At 44.2% G+C, this 22,509-nt stretch overlaps 1 protein-coding gene across 1 annotated transcript in view; it reads right to left on the bottom strand.

Annotated features, from left to right (window-relative positions):
• PRPSAP1 (phosphoribosyl pyrophosphate synthetase associated protein 1) overlaps positions 1 to 20,683 on the bottom strand; it is a 31,145-nt gene extending 10,462 nt beyond the window's left edge. Inside the window, exons 1-6 of the mRNA XM_061175264.1 lie at positions 20,029 to 20,683; positions 17,208 to 17,260; positions 14,853 to 14,919; positions 2,287 to 2,459; positions 823 to 938; positions 299 to 354 (exon numbers count right to left, since the gene is read on the bottom strand). Of these exons, the coding sequence (XP_061031247.1) occupies positions 299 to 354; positions 823 to 938; positions 2,287 to 2,459; positions 14,853 to 14,919; positions 17,208 to 17,260; positions 20,029 to 20,198 (635 nt within the window). The 5' untranslated portion in view covers positions 20,199 to 20,683. The remainder of the gene's footprint in view (positions 1 to 298; positions 355 to 822; positions 939 to 2,286; positions 2,460 to 14,852; positions 14,920 to 17,207; positions 17,261 to 20,028) is intronic.
• Between the last annotated feature and the right edge of the window lie 1,826 nt (positions 20,684 to 22,509).

The raw sequence follows: 22,509 nt of genomic DNA, 5'->3' as shown, positions 1-22,509 counted from the left end.
TTCAGAAGAACTCTGTTCAAAAAGGTCTCAAAAACCACTGTCTCAAAGGCGTTCACAGTCTTCCTGTTTTCCTTTTCCTGAGAACTTGAAGGAAGAACTTCATTTTCTCCCAGGGGAAAAATGAGTAATTCCAAGAAATGCTCGTGTTGCTTGGAAACTAGAGGTAAAGCTGTGGTTTGGGGTGTGACAATGCTTTGGGGGAATGCTGGAGCTGATGAGTTTTCACAAGCCATATTAAGACAGACCTCGGATTCTGAAACACCCAAAAGGGATGTGTATAAATGTCTGGCTTATTTACCTTTTTGCAGCATCAGGAGACTTAGCTACGATGACTGCATTTCTATAATTTGGAATCTAGATTTGGAGGAAAAATAAGAAAATACTGAAAAGGTATCAAAAAAATAACACCTGGGTGCTGGCAACACATTTTTTTTCCTCTTATAACAATGATCCATACTAGCAAACAAGCTAGAATTTCATTCACTCATTTAACATTTTTTAACCCTTATCAATTAGCATCATTGCCAAAGTCTGCTACATCAAGAAGATAAAAAATAATTAATTCCTAAAACCTTCATTTTAGAAAATATAAGCAAATTGCTAAAGATACTTAGAAGGAAATCCATTTTTAATTTCTTTAAAAAATACTATCCTCTGTGCCTAAATGCTGACCATATCTGACTTAATGACTCAGGCATTAAGACTTAAGGGAAAGATCATTTGATCATTGGATGTGCCTTTCAATATTGAAATCTGGTACCAGAGAAAAACTACATAGGGTCTCTTTTGAGGACAATGGGGTTATTTCCTGATGCTCCTCACTTCTTCCTGGATATACTGAAGCAGGAAAGGTGAGGCTCTAAGGTTGTCCACAGGAAAGCTGAAAAAGCCTTGTATTTCCTTTTGATGAAGATCCATAGTGATAATGTGAGTTAAACCTGAAATTTTAAAACAAAAAATTACAAAGTTCACCCCTACAAGTTAACGGCTACAGTGGACACAAACTAGACGCCCAATGCCTCTTTCCTAACGGAAGACTGAAGGCAGGGGGGTACTGGGAACAAGCATGTTCGTTACAGACCTTATTTGCAATCTTAACAAAACTTAATGAACTGAAGACAATGTTAAGCCTGATGTAAAGGAGCCTATAACCTTCCACATGGATTAAAACACTAAAGCTAAAAAACAGTGCTCTCCTCTACTATCATCATTAGCTTAGGCCTGAACATTGGGAAAAGAAAAACCAGGTAGAAGCAAAAATATAAACATGGAATTAAATACTAGAGCAAAAATAGATGTAAAAAAAATAGGCCTCGATTAAAGAATCTAGGAAGAAATGTTAAAGGACTGTGGATTAAGGCAGAAGGAATAGGAAAGCAAAAGCAAAGTAATATATATACTAGAAGGAAAGAAATCCACAAACACAATGATAAGACACTGAAGAGTTTGGAAACACGTGTATATGTCCAAAGAGAATGGGTCAAGTACAGAAAAACAATGAAAACACACTCTTATAATCAACAGTGCTAAGCAAAAAAAAGGTACACATATAAATACATGGCAAATGGCCAAGGTTACTGAAAAATTTCCAGAGCGAAGCAGCAGAATTACTTGTTCTTTCCAAAAACATTACACATTTTTATAGAGAATGGAATTCAAATGTGTTTCTCAGGACTCAGATATATATTTGAGTTTTTAAATAAACATGCGGCAAATAAAATCCCATTAATTGTAAAGGGCTATTACATTTGATTTAGAGGCCATAAAGTATGTCACCACTACACAAACACACAATGAAAATGATCTGCTATACAGAAAGACAATTGGGGAGGGGGAAAAAAAAGAGTATATAAGCTGAAGAAGTAGTAAAGGAAAAATCCAGTTTTACTATTATGTACATCAACAGAATTTAGCTAAGGTTTGAATAAGTCTAGACCTGAAACTCAAAAGATCACATCCGAATGCCAAGATCGCCAGTTGAAGTTTCGATGATGATAAGATGAAATGGAAAAGAAGGTGGAATGAGGAAAAAGTCCAAGATGAGAGAAGTAAGCCCTGAAGCAGACAAGGTCACTCTGAAGGAGGACAAAGAGAACAGAAAAAGAATTGACACCTAAGCTCACATATCCCTAACCAGAACTATGCAAAAGGAAGTAAGACAAAGTAACTACTGAACAACACTTAGAGAAAACAGGTCCCCAACCAGCTACCTGAGGTATGGACTAATCTGGCACAGGGGACGGTCCCAAGCAACGGCGCAGGGCCCGGGGCGCCAGCCGCACTCACCGGCTTTCGCCAGCATGGATGCCAGGAGCTTGCACACGATGGAGCCCCTCTTCCTCATCTTGCTCTGCTTGCTGTAGGGGAAGTAGGGGATGACGCCGATAATATTCCTGGCACACGCAGTCTTCAGTGCATAAGCCATGATCAGTAACTCCATCACGGCTGTATTCACGTCTCTGAAACAGATGAGATTTGCACTTTTGGATTAATTTCATTTATTAACTCCTGGCAAAGATCTCAACCTCAGCAATCTGACCTGGGCTGCCAAGAATGATGTTACGTGGATCAGCACGCTAGCTTACGACGGCACTTCCTGAGTAGAGGAGAAAGCTCATTAACTCCTCTTTATAGCTGTCTGAGTTCCAGTTTTCATGTGAGGTTACTTAAATTCACACAAGGTTATCCACTCTCACCTTTGCCTCGATCTTCTGTCAGTGACACGGTCACAGGAGTGGCAGGTGAAGCAGGCAGTGACTGCTGATGACCAGAGTGAACCCACACCTGCTGGCACCATCCCCGGGATCTGAACTCAGGCCAGAGTGCTAGCACCTCGTTTTCCTGGGAACACCAAGGGAAACCCACCTGCCCTTGTATTTAGCTGCCGTAACCATAAAGAATTTGGTCTCTTTTTTTTCTTTTGGGAGTGGGGAGAAGGGTGAGGGGTGGGGAGACTTTGGAACTTAATTTCCAAATATCTCCCCCATCCCTTCTTTCCTTGAGATACATAGATTCCTAACAAAGATTACCCAGATAGACAAGGAAATATGAATCTGAAAGGTATTCAAAGGAAAGGCTATTTCCAAATTTTAATGAATGCTGACTGCTAACCCTTTGCCAAGGCTGATCAAGCAAAAGGTGGGGACTTCCCTGGTGGTACAGTGGTTAAGAATCCGCCTGCCAATGCAGGGGACACGGGTTCGAGCCCTGGTCCAGGAAGATCCCACATGCCGTGGAGCAACTAAGCCCGTGCACCACAACTACTGAGCCTGCGCTCTAGAGCCCGCGAGCCACAACTATGGAGCCTGAGTGCCACAACTACTGAAGCCCGTGCGCCTAGATCCCGTGCTCCGCAACAGAGAAGCCACTGCAGCGAGAAGCCCGTGCACTGCAATGAAGAGTAGCCCCTGCTCACTGCAACTAGAGAAAGCCCGCGCGCAGCAACCAAGACCCAACACAGCCAAAAATAAAATAAATAAATTTACTAAAAAAAAAAAAAACAAAACAGCATAAGGTGGCCTCTGCCCTTAAAGTTAAGGGCCTTGAAATCCTTCAGGATGACCTTCCAAAGCTCTACCCTCTCTCTCTAGCGTCCTCCTACTCCTCTTTGGATTATCCAAGTGTCCTCAAACAGCCTCTCTTTTGCGTCAGGAGTGTATCTCCCTTGCCTTCCCCAGATAAAGAAGATCATTTCCCACGTCCTAGTTCCCACCCAAGTGAGGGGTAGGCTCTTCAGATGACACAGTTTCTGAATTATCTGATCTGTAGCAAAATGGAAAGCCTGCCATCAACATAGCGGAGACTTAATAAATGCTTGCTGAGTAAGTGGTGGAATGAAATACTCATCGCGAAATGCTTTTTAGCTTGAAGGACAGTCAGGCCATTTTCCCCCAGTCTCTTCCAGTTTATGTTTACACCTGTGCCCCTGGAGTGAGCGAGGCAAAGACATCCTTTCACTCTGACAATGTTTTCCACACCCACGTTCAACTGGTGGAACTTCCAACCTCTCCTTTGTAGTTTGGATTTTTCACAACTATTTCAAGATTCTGTCATAAGTTTCTATGTTTGTTTCTCCCACGGGGTAGGCAGAGTTGATTCTGGGCTCAACTTCAAGATGCAGTTGTCAACCTAGACATGCCTTTTGCATTGCTGACAGGTGACGTTACTTTCCAGCTGCCATTTCTTCCTCTGAAATAAAGTGGTACATTCTTCTCCCTCGTGCTCCCAAATTAATAATGTCCCAAGTCTGCCATCAAAAGGTCAGAGGACACACGACCTTTTGGTATAATCAGGACAAAACACTTATCAAACACCTCCAAGGTACTTAGGAATTCATAATATTTGGTCTATTTTCAGCACTTTTCAACAATTTTCATCCTGGGTCATCAATTCAACAAATATTTATTGAGCACCTTGCACCAGGCACTGTGTTAGGTGTGTCAGGTGGGGAGATAACAGGGTAAGCAAGGCCGACCTCATTTTGGGGGAAGGCCAGAGACCGCCCCCGCGATCACCCTTGTAATCATCTGTCCCAAAAAGGAGCACAGCTAACTCACCTAAGAATGTTCCCCTTCCCAAACACTTATCCTTCATTCCAGAGGGGAGAGCTTCCCTTCCCACAACGGATCATCTACATTGATGCCTTGTGGGCTCTGGTGGTTGAGCTGGAAGCCTGCACAGTACTCAGAGCACAGAATATAGGTAACTCAGGAGTCCGTATCTAAACAACAGGCATCCTATACACCGTAGCAAAAGCCTCTTCCATATACAGACTGCTTGTCAACGTTAGAAATAAAATAAGAGCTTTCTTAACCTTCCACTTGTGTGATGCAACGTGTGGCATTATAAAAGCTCCACTGGACCTGGTGGTTTCTTACACCAGATCCCAATGCCAACAATAACTGTTAAAATTAATTAAACAGATCCTGGAAGAGTATCTATCTGGGTCATGCGTTTCTAGCTGGCTTTGTGATAGCATTTATAAGACACAACCACACAACACGAGGTTTGGATAGCACACAAGGGAAGGCCAGATGGTAAGACATTAATGTAACAAGAGGAACAGTTTGGGAGGAGCCTTGATTTCAGAGTAACTTTCTTTCCGCTAATTACTAATTTCTCTCCTGAGGTTTTTATTTTTTACTTTTTCCTCTTCCTAATGCCCTATGCCAAGGGAGTCAACATTCTCTAGCCCGCAGCTAAGGAAAGCGTCCCCCGCCCCACCCCTTATTGGTCAGGAAGGCAACAAAAGGGCCTTTGTCACAACGGCTTTACCCATTCACTGAGGGACACTGGACAAATTGGATACCAAGCAGTTATTTTGTGGGCTAGCAGGGCGAAGAGAAATTGGCTGGCAGCCTCTGCTTTGTTTATCTGTTCCCTGAGACTGTTCCAAGTACATCCTGGCTAGTGCCTGTAGTCTTTGTATCTAAGTAGGACAATCTTAACTGTTTACCAACTATTTTTCTCTTCCGTAAGACTATCACATCTTATATTAAACGCAGCCCTGACTGTTCTCTCATTTTCGATAGACAAAAACGAGTGAGAGTTAAAGAAACAGACATGGTCTATACATATCAATTAAAATTGCAAAGACAGACCAACACCACAGATGCAAGTACTGAGAACAGGAGTACGATTTACCCCGTCCCCATCTCCAACAATGAATCCCCTGCAGCAAATAAGCTGTAATGTTCTTTTAATGCGTCTTCTTATGTTACATCACCATACTAGAACTTGTAACATAAAACATGAATATTGTCCTTCAAAAAACACTTTGTAAGCTTCATATCTATTTTACTTAGTTCCAATGCTCAGTACATTTGGAAACTCCTTGAGTACCACCCTGTGATATTGTGATTTATAATAAGAAATATGTATTTGGTTCCCATTTCGGGCACCAAGCTCCCGTCTAAAACCTTCGGAATTTCCTAAGCCTTGAAAGGAATAAAGGTGTCTTTAGTTATGTTAAGGAGGTGACTTTTGGACTGCACCTAAAGGAGGGGACTGGTTGCCAGGGAGACAAACCACGTGATTAGAGGGGTTGAACTTTCAGTCCCATCCCCATGACCTCTGGAGGTTGAAACAATCGCCTAAGGCTAACGGTATCATCAATCATACCTATGTAATGCAGCCTCAGTAAAAAGCCAAACGGAGGGGGTTCAGAGAGCTTCCAGGTTGGAGACAGTGTAGAGACTGGGGAGAGTGGCGTGAAAGCTCCGTGTCCCTTCCTGCATACCTTGCCCTACACATCGCTTGCATCCGGCCCTTCCTGAGATACATCCAGAAGATGAATTCCCAAGAAACTCTGAACAACGGCAGCACCAGAAAAAGGTCTACATTATATCTCAGGACATCGGCTCTAAAGGTGACTGAACTCATTTCGATGTCTAAGCTTCATTCTGTTTGTCTAAAATCAGCCTTATTACTTTAGGTAACATCCTCTCCTCCTCAACAGAAAAATCTGTAAGATACATTCCTTTGCCTTGTGCACAGGGATGTTCCCTGCCATTCCAGTAAACAAAGGATGCTGCCTGCCATCCCAGTTCCACCAGGATCAAGCCACTTGCCACTGCCCACTGAAGGCAAGCCCCGAGGGGAATTCAGGATGGAGGGAAATAAGCAGCATTGTGTGCCTTGGATACCTGCCCTAGATAGAAAGATGCATATCTAAGGACTAATTTCAGTGACCGCAGATCCTTGCATCTTCCCAAGTACAGAAAAGCACTAGAATCATGAACTTGAGATGCCTGCTCTTGTGGTCAGCAGTCATCCTGTGATGCTCCAGCAAAAACCTCACATACATCCTGGCTCCGCCCTGACCTCTTTGGAGCAGTTTCTCAGAGCCCTCTGAGGGGCTGCCTCCGGGCTACAGTGCCCAGTAAGGTCCCCAAATAAAACTTAACCTGCAACTTTTAGGTTGTGTGTTTTGCTTCAACTGACAATCTATATAACCATTTATAGCAGAGAGTACTAAAAAACTAAATTCCCTGCTAAATTAACTAAATTTAGTTGTCACTAAAATATTCTGTAGTCAGCAATAAAATAGTTTACTGTGACAAACCCAATAACCCTTTTTATGGGATACGCGCACACAGACATTCTCTCTGTCCTTTCTCCAGATTTCACCTCTCCAGTCCCCATCATCCTAAGAGATACAGGAACCGCAAGGTGACGATGTTTTTGCTTTGATACCACCAAACGGAACCACTGGTGAAACAGGAGGGAGGGGGCAGAGCACAACCGCTGAAAGCATGACATAGCCTGAGGACGTGACAGAAACTGATTGGAACCAAATGGGTCCAAGATGGCGGACAAGTCGGCTTCCACTAGACCTTGAGCCTCAGTATATGCTCACTGTAACACATCAGCAAGCTAAATGACACACCCACAGACGCCATAACAATTCCAAGACCTGACCACAAGGACCAAAAAGTGGGCGGTGGCCCGATTCCTGGAAATCCCCGCTCCTTCCTGAAATAGCTGGAATACTCCTCCCACTCATTAGCCTATGAAATTACCCACCCCTATAAAAACTGACAACCCCACACCCTGGTGCCTTTCTCACCTTCTGAGATGGCCCACACTCTGTCTGTGGAGTGTGTTTCTCTCTAAATAAATCCACTTCTTACCTATCACTTTGTCTCTCACTGAATTCTTTCTGCAATGAGACATCAAGAAGCTGAGCTTCATTAAGTCCTGAAACCAGGTGTGTGATCTCAGTTGGAGGACTGTGGGTTTTGGCCAGGTTCGAGTCCTGGCACGTGGGTTCAAGTCCCAATCTGAGGTGCACGGTTTCACAAGGAAGACAATTCTGGCTTCTCAATAATCTCAAAACAAGTACCACAAGGGAATTGCACCATCTTCAGGACACGGTTCTGGTTTTCAAAAGCACCATGTAAATCTGCGCTGCTCCTTCAAAAAGAAACCTTTCCATATGGTAAGTGCGTAAAATTGCTGTCAAGGTTATTCTACAAGATTCACTCTCTCTGCTGCAATTCCATGGACTGCTCCCTACCTCTTCCTTTGTTCAAATTTTCGAGTATCCTAAGCACAAGTGGGGAAAAAAAACCTACAAATGTTTCCCAATTAGCCATTAACCAACTCAATTTTTCCACGTTAATTTGTCCTTTCCCTGGAAAACACCTGCACGTTGTAAAGTTCCGTATGTATTACTGCCCCAGGATCACTCTAAACTGCATGTACTAAATATTTCTACTGCATTCTTGGTTACCATGAGATACGGAAAACAAGAATTAGATAAAGCACAACTTCTTGCCACAAAGAAGACTAACCGCAAGCTGTCTCAAGATCCCAGGACAGGGCTGTTAATATTGAGCGTTATTTTGCCGTGCCAATAGACTGCGAACTTACACTGTTTATGACGTGGTAAAGAAGTCTGAACTAAAACTAGGGAGGGAGATGTATTGTAACAAAAAGGAAATTAGGGATATAGCCGTCCCTCTACCCTACATGCATTAACAAGTGCACAATGATACCCCAAGGTGGAAATCTGTGGTTAGAGGACATAAAAGGGGGTGATGATGACACCTGCCTCAGAGGGTGGTGACTGGTGGAGGGGATGATCCACCTGAAGCCCTTCAGCCTCACACACGTCACCAACTTCACACACCAGCCACAGCAAAGTCTGCTATTACTATCATTATTATATCTCTTCCCTACTTCCCGAACTCATAATAAAAGTACAGGAATTAGAATACTCGATAGCCTCAGAGATGTACTATAAAAACATTTAATCCTTGACATATACACACTACTATGTATAGAATAGATAATTAATAAGAACCTACTGAATAGCACAGGGACCTACTCAATACTCTATAATGACCTATATGGGAATAGAATCTAAAAAAAAGTGGATATATTTGTATGTAAAACTGACTCACTTTGCTATACAGCAAAAACTAACACAGCATTGTAAATCAGCTACACTCCAATATAAAAAAAATTTTTTAATTCGGTCTTGCTAAGTCAATCCTATGATTAAGAAATTGATTGGAAAAGATTATACTTTCACAAAGGCATCAAAGCCTCGACCATCGCAGCTCATCATGAAAATGAACACTGGTCAACACCCTGGCTCTCCAACAGCTGGACGTCAGCTGTCTACACACAGCCGGAAGGCAGCTCATCAAGTCCTCGGTCACTAGGTCACTAACAGCATCCAGGAATATCTGACACAATGGGGTCTCTGACGAGACAAGGTCATAACCTCTTAGTTCCTCCCCCAACTCAGGGATGATCCCTGATTACACGGAACAGAACAAAGCTACCAAGAGCACAGCTGCTCATGTGCTGGCACACAACTGACCACAACCAAGTTAACTCTTGTCCTAGAGATGAGTTCAAAGTCAGAGCTCAAATTCCAGGCTGAGGTGCAGACCTGTGAATTAAGGCTAAGATTCCTTAAAAATAAACAATTCCTGACAGGACACACATTCTTTTGCTGTCATAAATTCAGTTAGGGTAGAGTAAAGAGACTTCACTGACCACGACTGCCTTTGGACTCAGACCCCCGTATTTCCTGGAGGATGAGTGACAAAGGTGGCCCGTCCATGGCGACAAAGGTCGAGGTTCTGTCCTCTCTCCCTCAATAAACTAGTAAAAGGCTCTCAGTAGTCTAAAGAGGCCAAGCCAAGGATCTAGGGTCACCTGCAGCTCTGTCCTATACCCTAAGGAACTCAAGAATTCAGAGGTAAAAAAAAAAAGTGGTGACAATGCAACCTTACTATTCACCACCAACAAAAGCCAGGATAAGCACAGAAGGCCAGGGAGCAGCCAAGGCGAGTGTCAAAGCTCTCTGACTACACATTTTCTAGGGCTACGCAAGCCCCGCAGGCTTTCCCCCTCATTCCTAAGATGCAGTGTCAAACAAAAGCATGGGGAAAGATTCCCGTCACCAGGAGACAAACAGTACAAAACCAAAATTGCTGGAGGAAACATAAATTAGTAGATCCTCCATGGAGGGCAATATGGAATTATCTATCGATACCACAAATATTTCAAGTGTCTATCGATGCAGCCACATCTATCAATACTACAAATGCATGGATCCTCACACCCAGCAATCGCATTTCTTGGAATCTTCGTACAGACACACCCCAAACACGGGCAATATGACGCACATACAGGATGTTCCACAGTTGGCGAGCACAAGACTAGAGACACAGCATATGCGACGGGCTGAATAAGCTTCGGTGTGTCCACAGAACACAGTATGAAGCCGCAGAAGACAAGATGGGAACACAGCTCCACTGAATCCCACCATAATGAAATATGGCAAACCTAAACTGAGGGTCATTCGACAAAATAAACTGGCCAAAGTGTCGTCTTCAAAAGGGACAAAGTTCTCAAAGTCAAGGAAAGACCGAGGGATGGTTCCAGACTGTCCAGAAGACACGACACAGACAACTAAGTGCTACCTGAGCCTCAACTGGCTCCTTGTGCCAGGAAGAGCCCTGGGGGACAGCGGATGACACGGGGATGGTGTCTGAGGCTTAGGTGGTGACAATACAGAGGTCTCAGTATCCTGATTCTGACGGTGGCACTGTGGTTGTGTAAGAGAAAGCCCTCGTTTGTAGGAATTACACCCTGAAGTGTTTGGGGTGGTGAGGCACCAGGCTGGCAACTCTTTCTAAAGTGGCTGCACCACACAGGCTAGTTTTCTGGAAGTTTGTGATTGTTTCAAAATTAGAATCTTTTAAAGATGAGGTAGCTCTTTCTGTATTGATACGGTACAATGCTTTATTTTTAAAAGTTCAGCAAAGTGTATTAGACTTTTTTTTTTTTTTACTGCATGTTAAGTGTATTGACTAATTGATCTAAAAGAAAATATTTACAAGTGGATGAAGCATTTCAGAATTAAGTACATCTAGGCAAAGAAGACCTCAAGGTAGGAAAAATTTTTGACTAAGTGAAATATTTAAAAATAATTATAGGCCTTTCTCACCTTCTGAGATGGCCCACACTCTGTCTGTGGAGTGTGTTTCTCTCTAAATAAATCCGCTTCTTATCTATCACTTTGTCTCTCACTGAATTCTTTCTGCGATGAGACATCAAGAACCTGAGCTTCATTAAGTTCTGAAACCAGGTGTGTGATCTCAGTTGGAGGACTGTGGGTTTTGGCCAGGTTCAAGTCCCGGCCTCGTGGGTTCAAGTCCCAATCCGAGTTTTGGCTGGGTTTGAGTCCCAATCTGAGGTGCATGGTTTCAACTGGGTTATCTCCACCTTTGTCCTTTTTTTTTTTTTTTTTTGGGCCGAGCTGCACAGCATGTGAGATCTTAGTTCCCCCGACCAGTGATGGAACCCATGCCCCCTGTGGCAGAAGCGAGAAGTCTTTAACCACTGGACCGCCAGGGAAGTCCCTCCACCTTTGTCCTTGACAAGACTATCTCACAATTCTGTAGAGGTAGAATTTGCAGAAAACTGATAGTAATGCAAACAATTTCTGTCCAGAGAAATACAAATTGTATCTAGTAAAATGCAAGTAATTGTAACCCTATGAATATTGCCCAGTTTTGCATCCATTTGCAAATTTACTTCAGCATCCCTATCTGACTGTAAAGGTGGTATGTTGAGTTCCTGTCTGAACTAGTTGTAATATCTTACTGGGTCCATGAGTCAAATAAAATCTTGGACATGTGTTCACTTTAAAAAATAAATAAATAAATAAAATAATTATATTTTTTCAGTGATTATGATGTAGTCAAATCTACAAATTTCATATTTAAAAAATGTTAACATAATTTATGTGGCTACAAGTATGGTTATTTTATAACTGTCTTTTTCTTCTGGGAAGAAGAATAATTTCTGAGTAAACTTTAGGTAGATATTAGAATCATTGCTAACTTATCAATTTAGAGGTATCTTACACTTTTTTTTTGAATTTTTGAATTTTATTTATTTTTTTATACAGTAGGTTCTTATTAGGTATCCATTTTATACATATCAGTGTATACATGTCAATCCCAATCTCCCAAGTCCTCCCACCCCCCCACCCCCGCCCGCCACTTTCCCCCCTTGGTGTCCATACGTTTGTTCTCTACATCTGTGTCTCAGTTTCTGCCCTGCAAACCGGTTCATCTGTACCATTTTTCTAGGTTCCTTTTTTTTTTTTTGGCAGCACCGCTAGGCCTGTGGGATCTTAGTTCCCTGACCAGGGACAGAACCCTGCAGTGGAGGCACAGAGTCCTAATCACTGGGCCGCCAGGGAATTCCCTATTAGACTCCTTCTATGTAAATATTAAGAAAAACATATAAGCAACTGCTTGAGCACACAGAGTCTCTGAAAAGAATGCCTAAGAACCTGGTAACACTTGCCGTATCCAGGGAGGGAAGCAGGGTGGCTGATGGCAGAGGCAGGGCTCATCATACACCCTTTTGAAACTTGAACCATGCAGATAAATTAAAATTACTTTTATTTTGGTTTTGAGGATCACCTGAATTATGGAGCCTAAATTTGTATGCACATTATCAAATAAAGAGTAACAAACAGGTATTTAGCTATCTCAGAGGGCTGGGGAATTTTTATTTTCTGATACACATTTCTATACTGCCTGTGTTTGCAGAGATGAACATTATTCTTTATGATCAGAAAAAAGTATTAAAATACTTAGTATCTACCAGTTATCAGTGTACAGGGAAACTCTTGTTATACCTGGGTTCAGATTACTCACTCCATGACTCTGTGGTCCTCAGTTTCCTTCAGACCCAGTTTTCTCAATCCCTTCACAGGGGGCTGTAAGGAAAAACAGTTTTTCCCTTCTCTGTACATTTACAACACTGAATACTTCTGGTCACCAAATGTGTGGGGATTTTCCCACACGTACGTAATTCTCGGAATCTCGGGACACCAGCTGGGTATCCTACAATTCAACTCAATTCTGACACTCTCTGCCTGGACAAAGCATCAGATCCCACAGGTTAAGGGCCCAGTAAGACTGCCCCCTTCCTCACTTCAGACATGGGCAAGTCCAGGCTGTCACCTGTGCTTCTGACCAACCCGCTATAAATCAGAGGTTCCCATGATCCCCTCCTCAGCTCCGATTAATTTGCTAGAGCAAAGTAAAAAAAAAAAAAAAAAAAAAAAAGGCAAAAAAACCTCAGGGACTTCCCTGGCAGTCCAGTGGTTAAGACTCCGTGCTTCCACTGCAGAGGGCACAGGTTCTATCCCCAGTTGGGGAACTAAGATCCCGCATACCTCATGGCATAGCTAATAAATAAATAAATAGAACTCAGAAAAACAGTTTTCTCACTAGATTACCAGGTTACTATAAAGGATGTAACTCAGGAACAGCCAGATGGGGGAGGTGCACAGGGCGAGGTATAGGGGAAGGGGTGCAGAGCTTCCACGCCTTTCTGGGTGTACCACCCCCCTAGCACCTCCACGTCTTCACCAACCCAGAAGCTCTCCGAACCCAGTCCTTTCGGTTTTTTATGGAGGCTTCATTATACATGCACAACTGATCAAATCATTGGCCACTGGCGACTGATTCAACTTCCAGCCCCTCTCCCCTCCCCGGAGGTCAGGGGGGCCGGGCTGAAAGTACCAACCCAGTAATCACAAGGTTGGTTACCCTGGCAACCAGCCCCCGTCCTGTGTTTATCCAGGGGCTTTCCAAAAATCACCTCACTCACATAACTCAGGTGTAACTGAAAGGGGCTTGTTCTGAATAACGAAAGATACCTTTACTGCTCTTATCACTTAGGATATTCCAAGGGTTTTAGGAGCTCTGTGCCAGGAAAGGAAGACCAGGTACATATTTCTTACCATAAATCACAGTATCACAGAGGCCAACAAGAGCTGCCATGTAGGACTGACACATAAGGATTAAAAATGATACGTGTAAAGCGTCCGCACCCTGCTGGCAGCCAGTGCCGCGTTTATTACTAACAGGGTCTCAGGAATCTAAACCGATCAAGACGTGAAGGTCTGGATTTTTCAAAGACACCCGTGATCTATCAACCCTATTCCCAGTGAGGGGCTGAGAGGAGATAACCTCACAGGGAAGTTCATGCTCAGGTATGCCAGGATTCCCCCAGGGCCAGTCCTCCCACCCTGAGGGAAGGAGTGGTAGATGGTATCTGTGACAGACAGGCTAGAGACGGGCCACTGTGCAAAATAAAACCCACCATTTAACAACAACAAAGGCTTTCCAGGAGAGCTGAGCGAAGACACTGGCCTAGGTTCCTGCAAATGGAGGTAGGATATTTTTGTCCTTGAGGAGTTTAAAGCTTGGAGAAGATGATCAAGTAAACAATAACAGGGGCTTCCCTGGTGGCGCAGTGGTTAAGAATCTGCCTGCCAATGTGGGCACAAGCCACGGGCTCGAGCCCTGGTCCAGGAAGATCCCACATGCCGCGGAGCAACTAAGCCCGTGCGCCACAACTACTGAAGCCCACGCGCCTAGAGCCCACGCTCCACAAGAGAAGCCACCACAATGAGAAGCCTGCGCACCGCAACAAAGAGTAGCCCCCGCTCGCCACAACTAGAAAAGCCCGCATGCAGCAACGAAGACCCAACGCAGCCAATAAATAAATAAAATTAAAAAAAAAAAAAGTAAACAATAACAGTTAAGTATAGTGTGACAAGCACGGCAGGAATTCCAAGACTATATATACACATATATGTATAGAGAAAGAGACACACACGCACACATATATAGACCCACACGCATATATGTGTACACATATATATAGTATTTTGGAAAGCATTTAATGTGCAAACACATTTATAATTTAAAGAAAATGGAACTGTTGTTCATATGAAAAGATAATAAGTTACATCAATAAGATTTTTAGAGGAAGAGGGATAAAGTAGTGCTGACTCTTACCTGGGTATCGTCTGTATAATGAAAATATCTTGGCCACGAACAGATTCTTTTATTTCAACTCTTGTTTCTGAAAAATAAAAATGTTCTGCAGTTTGAAGAAAAGCTCTTTATGGTGCAATAATTAGGCAGCAATTGGAGGGAGTAAAGGTGAGTCTAAACCAATGCTTTGCTTAGTGCACCAAAATAAATTCTTAAGAGATCTCGGAATGGCATGTACTTACGTAAAGAATAGTCAAGCTAAGGGGAGAATAAGCCAAAATAGACTAGAAGGCAAAAGCAACAAACAAGTGTACATAAAATCTCAGGGTCCAGAAAAGAATATCCGTCACTAAATAAACACAAGATGCTTAGGGAAAAGTATACAGTGAATTAAGAGGCCAAAAGTTAATATCCTTATTATTCTTTCAACAAAGGCCGATGCCTCCTCTGTTCCAGGCCCTGAGTTGGGGTCCCAAAGTGGGGGACCTGGACCAAGCGGACAAAGACTGACTCAGGAGAGACAATGCAATGCCAAAGGCTGGCAAACTCTCCAGGCCAATGTGCAGGAGAAAGACCAGCCACGATAAAAGAGAAAGAGGCCTGGGAACGATGGCCTCGCTGCAGACTGGAATATACGGTGAGGAACGGAGTACAGAACACGCAAAGATGTGGGGCAGAGTGGGGCTGCCACTGTGCGCTCGGAAACACAGTGAGAGAGGAGAAAGAGACAGAGAGGAGGTCAGGGAGCTGACCAGGACCACACCATACAGGAGTCTGGATCTTATTCCAAGGGGTGACAGGAGAGCCACTGGAGGACTCGTGTGATCACTGGCTACTGTGTGAAGACAACGGTGGCAAAGCAAGAAGGGCTGCTTTGGGGGAGCCACTCCAGTTGCTTCTGAAGGAGTGCAGGCAAGCGACAGATGGCGGGCTGGACCAGAGCAGCTGCAGTGGAGGTAGTGAGAGGCAGGCAGGTTTCAAATGGATTTTTGAATCAGAGCGCACAAGACGTGCTGACGGACGTGATGAAGGACGAAGCAGGTGAGATGGGCAGAACTCAGAACCCAAAGGGCCCCACGTAATTGCTAAGGAGACTGGACCATGGCCTATATAATTTTAAACAGTAGTAAGTAAAAATGTTTGCATTTTGGAAATATCCTGATGCAGGTGAGTAGAACAGACTAGAGAGGCTGAAAATGGAGGTAAGAAGACCCGTTAAGAAGCTACTTTGACAGCTTGAGAGAGAGCTAGGAGGCCTGGAACAGGGATGGGAGGATGGAGAAAAAGGTCTTCCCTAAACCACCCTCTTTTCCTCCAGTGCTTCATTTATGAGAAACCCAAATGCCATCACAATGAAGGAAATTCATTACTGTTAAACAGGCTATTTCACCTATCTGCACTCATCTTCAGGTTTTTAAATACCAGCATCTCCTGACTTGTCCTGGCAGGAAAATTTCTCAAGTCACCAAGTTAAAAGTTGTGAGTGTGGAAGCTGGATGAAGGGTTTCTGGGGGTTAATTATAACACACGTGTAACTTATACACACCCCGGGAACGTGTGCTTTCCATTACTACCCATTAAACTATCTTTCCCTCTTCCGATACTTTGCTTTTTTAGCTTCCCAAACATCAATTTTGTCTTAATTATCTCCTGTTAAGCTAGTTATACCATAGACAGTTATACCTTGGAAAGAGAAAAGCAAGTACAAAAACATGAATCCAAGGCCTTCAACTTTGCAAAAATAATTCCAAGTTGTTTTTATAGGAACTTGTCTTAGCAATGAGTGACGACATTATACTCTGGAACCCACCGGGGGGTTTATGATGCTGCTGCATTCCTGGAACACTGGCTATCAACAAGTGCCTTCAAGCAATATCATTTAATGTTCCAGCTCTCCCCAGAAACCCAGGCGGCGGCAAAAATGGGTGACTAACCCAGGGTGAGCGTCGACAAGACTTGAGAGAAAAAAATGAGAGATAAAACTAACTCAAGGAAGGTTTTTAAATAAGTCATTACTATCTAGTACTGATTGCACTTAATGCCATTTGATGGCCTAATGAAACAGATAAATGTAAAAAGTACTTATCAAATACAGCACAATATGGAAGAAAAAACTTACTCTCTACATCGTTCCTTTTTCTCATTCTAAAATGACAGGATATTTGCATTATCTTGGAACGGGAGGAAAGGAGACTTTTAAGGAGGAGCAAAGAAGTCAAGATTTAGAGGGACGAACAGAATGCCCTCTGCCCCAACTGTTAACAGAGAAACGCATTTCTGTGTTAAACATGATTAACACTCGCCTTTTAAAAACATGCCAGCCGATTAAACAGAGTTTAGAGAACAAAGGATGTTTAAGAAATAAGTTTAACTTACCTCCATTGGTCTCTTGATAAACCACAGACTTCCCCAATTCAGCACCAAGACGCCTAAAGGGAGGGGGAGGGGGAGGGGGAGGCAATTAAGAACACTCTTTAAAAAACTCCAGTTCACAGGCATGTGTTTAACAAAAAGACTACAATAACTACACCAGCATTCTTTTACCAAAAAAAAAAAAAAAAAATTTAGAAAATTTAATTCATTGAGAACTAAAAACCTGCTGTCACTCCACAAGCAGCTTCCAGCGCTCACCCATCTGTAACACCCTGCTTTACTGGGAAGAGCCCACAACCAAAGTTTAGTGTCTAGTTCCATTGTTTTTTTGAATAATAATTGCCTTGGAACATCAATACCCAACAAATATGTGGTTACTAGCAATAATTCCAAAAAACACAAGCCCAAGGTAAATGCCTCAATTGTCAAAAGCGTTACAGACTTCAGTGCCATTAACCAAATGCAGTGTGAATCTTGTCTGGATCCTGATTAGAACAAACCAAGTGTAAAAACCCATTTTGGGTACAACCTAGGAAATATGAACGAGGACTAGATACTAGATATTAAGGAATTAATGGTAGGTTTTTGTTTGTTTTCAGTTCTTATCAGTTAGCATTACCATTTTTGTGAGTGAAATGATATAAGGGTGGAATCTGTTTAAAAACACTCCAACCAAGTGTACAACGGAATATTATTCAGCCTTAAAAAGGACTGAGGGGCTTCCCTGGTGGCGCAGTGGTTGGGAATCTGCCTGCCAATGCAGGGGACACGGGTTCGAGCCCTGGTCTGGGAGGATCCCACATGCCGCGGAGCAACTAAGCCCGTGAGCCACAACTGCTGAGCCTGCGTGTCTGGAGACTGTGCTCCGCAACAAGAGAGGCCGCGATGAGGCCCGCGCACCGCGATGAAGAGTGGCCCCCGCTCGCCGCAGCTGGAGAGAGCCCTCGCGCAGAAACAAAGACCCAACACAGCCATAAATATAATTAATTAATTAATTAAAAGTTAAAAAAAAAAAAGGACTGAAATTCTGGTACATGCTACAATACGGATGAAACTTGAAAAAATGACTCTAAGTAAAATAAGTCAGACACAAAAATACAAACACTGCATGATTCCATTTATAGGAAGTACCTAGAATAGGCACATTCACAGCCACACAAAGTAGAACAGAGGTTACCAGGGTCTGGGAGTAGGGGGAATGGAGAGTTAGTGCTTAAAGGCTACGGAGTTTCTGTTTGAAACGATTAAAAGATCTGGAAATGAATAGTGGTGATAATCACACAACACTGTGAATGTACTTAATGCCAGTGAATTGCACACTTAAAAGTGGTTAAAACTTAAAACTTTTCTGGAACAAACTTTTCAAGAACCAAATATAAAAACAAAAAAGCAAAACCATTGACTATTTAAATCTGCCCTCCTCCCTCTGCCTTCTCTTAGCAAGGTCACTGTGGTAAATCTGACCCAAAATAAACAAACACAAGCTTCATATTTAAAATTAGTATTTTAGTTGGCCTCAAAAAGAAAGACAAACAATCAGAGGTTAGAAATAGAAACTAGGTAGTAGATTGCAAAAGGATTGTTTGGTTTTTTTTTTTTTTTACACTCTTCTAATCTCATTCAAAACTCTAACTGAAAAGAACATAGGCATTACTGAGAAAATATGACTAAAGTTTCCCCTTTCTTCTACATTTTCATCTAGAATTTTAAAATATCTTCATGCTATTAATTATCAACTCTGAAAAACCCACAGAACTCTAATTAAGTTGTTTAAAAAGTGAAAATGATTTTAAAAGTTAAAAGACAAGCTTATTTATTTTATAACAAGTTTATCTGTAAAGGGTTCAAAAGGCTCTTCCTTTACACTAGGGTTCTGGGATTCTTCACAAGAGCCAACTAGAAAAGAGGCCATTTAGTAAACATGTATTATTCAGAGGGCCACTATGAGCCTCTGCTCTGCTAGATGCTTGATCTACATTATTTTGTTCTTGCTCACAATGTTCTGGGTCCAACAGATGGAATTATCCCTATTTTACCAATGAAGTTCAGGAAAATCAAGTCTCTTGCCCAGGGCAAGACTGGCAAGGCCTTCAGACCCCAAAGGCCACTTGAGGCCAGAGGCTTCCTTAGGTGAAAAAGACAAAGGCAAAGACTTAGACTGATCGAATCTGACTTACAAAATACGGTTGGACCATGGTTTCTATCACCAACTCCGACAAATCTGCTCCCCTAGGGTTGCCCTGTTCTCCCTGCCCTCCCCTACACCTCTGCTTCTGTCGGTGCACCTTGCGCCTCGCGGGTCTTCCACCCGCAAGGCCCTCCTGCCGCCCCTACCTACCGCACCCGCCCCGTCAGTCGCCGGTGTTGTAACTACGTGCGGGCCTCCGTCTCCTCGGGGAGACTTGGGAATGGCGATGACCAGCTTCAGAGGTCAACCCCAACCGTGGGAAAGGGAGCCAAACCCAGAGCCCCTCTCTCCAAGGCGCTAATCCAGCGGTTACAGAATCCTCACCACCACCTGGGAGGTGGGAGTGGGGAGCCGAAAGCAGGGCGAGCGGTCCAAGGACCCGGGGGTGGGGAGAAGCCAGCAAGAGTCAGACGAACGCTTTTCAGCTGCAGAACTGGGGGGGGGGTGGTGATCCTCTGTCACCTCCAAGGGTTTGTCCAGACCTGAAACGGCAGGATTCTGCGACTCCCTCCCCCAGGGGCAGGACGATGGGGCCAAATTACCCCTCGCCCGGGTCGGGGGACGTGGAGGCGAAGAGGAGCAAGGACCGTCTCCCGGGAGGGGCCCCTCGGGACATCCCCGGCCTCCGCCCCTTACTCGGTGATGCGCTTGGCCAGCTCGGTGCAGGCAGCCGTGGAGTTGGCCGAGAAGACTCGGTAGCCGGTGCGGGCGGCGTTCATGGCCGGGCGGGCGGCTGGGCAGGCTCGCGGGGCGCGGAAAGCGGAGGACACGGAGAGCGGGGGCAGCAGCAGCAGCTTCTTGGGCATCGTCCGGCCCGGGGGCGCAGTTACAGCCGGCCCGCGGCGGGGCTGCACGGGGGAGCGGTAGGCCCGAGTAGGGAAGGAACCGAGAAACCCGGCACAGGAGGGAAGAGGTCAGAGACCCCCACCCTCCTCGTACAAAAGGCTACTAAGGGCTCTGGCGCAACGAGAGTTCGCCGCGACTTGCGCCGCAGCCACCTCAAAGCCAGTGACGACGGCACCGCCCACTCCGGGAATCGAAAAGGCGCGGCTAGAGCGCCCGCATAGTCACCATCTCAGATGAGGGCAGGGCGGTGGGCAACTCTCTCGGAAGCATCACGATTCACTCCGCCGCCTGATCTTGTCGCTCCACGGGAGTTCTTTTGCTCTCATCTTCTTGGGTGGTGCAGCCTGACTTGGTAGTGGTGCCAGCCTTTCCAAATTTTTCGCCAGGATCCAAAATGTCAGCCTCCGAGGTGGCTGACGATCTAGCTCTGCGCCTCTATGATAACACAGCGCTAGAGCCCTGCGAGGCGCATGCGCCGCGCTAGGCTGGGCTTGCTTTGAAAAGTGGAGGGCGGGGTTATTTCCGGGTGGTTGCCTGGGATACTAAAATGCCCAAAACGTGGTGTACTCCTGAGCCTGATCTTTATTCCCCAAACTCCAAACTTGCATCTGCACGTAAGGCAAGTCTCTCTGAACGAGTCAAGGCACTCCTGCCGGTCTTTGCTCTCGATCAGAAAAGCCTTTATTCCTCCCTTTCCATCCCTTAAAGACCCACTCACGTGACATCTGCTCCACTGAGTCTTTCTAGATACTTCAACCACAGTAAGCCGCCCTCTCCCGCTGGGCGGTACCGTGCATGGCACCATGTATAGTTGCTTCTATTTTTATTTAGCTTTGTGAACATCTGTCTTCCCGACTAGGATGTAAGTCCTCCTAGGGCAAGATCGTATGTCACTTAGTTCTTCGTATTTCCCAGTGTCCAGGGCAGTGTTATGTGTTCCAGACGCACGCAATCAATACCTGTTGAATGAGGTCCAAGAAGAAAGTAAAGGGCAGGGAAGCATTTGAGTCACTAGTTATCAGTTGCCTCAGGATTGGGGAGGGAGGCTGATCTCCTGCTTCTCCATCTTCTGAGGACGCTGCCTGTTGTGACATTGGGCCTGAGGGAGCAATTGATTGTGACTCTTGTGTCATGAAGCCTCACAAGCCTGAAGCTTCAGGATTTGGAAATTGAACTGCCCCAGGACCTGTAGCAGCCTGACCCACATTCCAGCTGGCTCTCCAGAATTACTGATGCACCCACCCCCTCTCTCTCCTAGAGCAGGTGAAAAAGAAAAAGAAAGAAAGAAAAGAAAGAAGGAAAGGAAAAAAGCAAATGCGCTATGGGGTAAATAGCTTAGACCAAATTATTTACCTGTACACAAGTTCAGCCGATGGACCCAGCCATAAGCCATGTTACCTTCTAAAACTAAAGGAAACCACTTCCCTTCACATTTTCCATATATATATCCCACAGAACCCCTCAAACCTTAATAGACCCCAAACTAAACCCATCTTCATTTTCTCAGTTCTCTCCAAACTGCACCTGCTCCTCTATTCCCTCTGTGAGTAAACATAACGTGATGTTCCCAGTCAGTAAGTCTCAGGAGAATCCTTGACTCTTTCCTTTCTCTCGCTTTCTACATCTATCCATTTATCCATCTATTAACATTTACTGAGCACCTACTGTTTGCCAGGCCCGTTTTACTTGTTTGGGATACTTTAGAGGAAAAAAAAAAAAAAGATAAAAATTCCTACCCTGGAGAGGTACACCTAGCAGGGGGAGAGCAATTTTAAAATAAACATAATAATTGAGTAAATTATGTAGTATGTTAGAAGTTGTATTTGTTTCCTATTGCTGTGGTAACAAATTACCACCAAGTGGCTTAAAACAACACAAACTTACACAATCTTAGTTCTGGAGGTCAAAAGTCCTAAAATCAAGGTGTTGGCAGGCTGATTTCCCTCCGAATGTTCTGGAAGAGAATCCATTTCCTTGCCTTTTCCGCTCTCTAGAGGCCACTTCTCTCCTTGGCTAGTGGTCCCCATCCTCCATCTTCAAAACCAGCAGCCTAGCATCCTCAAATCTCTCTCTCTGATCTTTGCTTCCATTCACATATCCTTACCCACTCTGACACCCTTGCCTCCCTCTTATTAAAAACTTTTGTGGTTTCTAATAAGAAGTCCTCCCACCTTCTTCACTCTGCTGTGGATCTCTCACTAGGGTTAATAATCAATTTCTCTGATGAGAAATCACAAAATTTAAGATTGGAAGTACTCACCTTCACCAAGC

This window comes from Eubalaena glacialis, chromosome 19, assembly GCF_028564815.1.
Source record: "Eubalaena glacialis isolate mEubGla1 chromosome 19, mEubGla1.1.hap2.+ XY, whole genome shotgun sequence".
Lineage (NCBI taxonomy): Eukaryota > Metazoa > Chordata > Mammalia > Artiodactyla > Balaenidae > Eubalaena > Eubalaena glacialis.
Note: the sequence above shows the minus strand (reverse complement) of the source record. Positions and strands in the feature narration are given on the sequence as shown.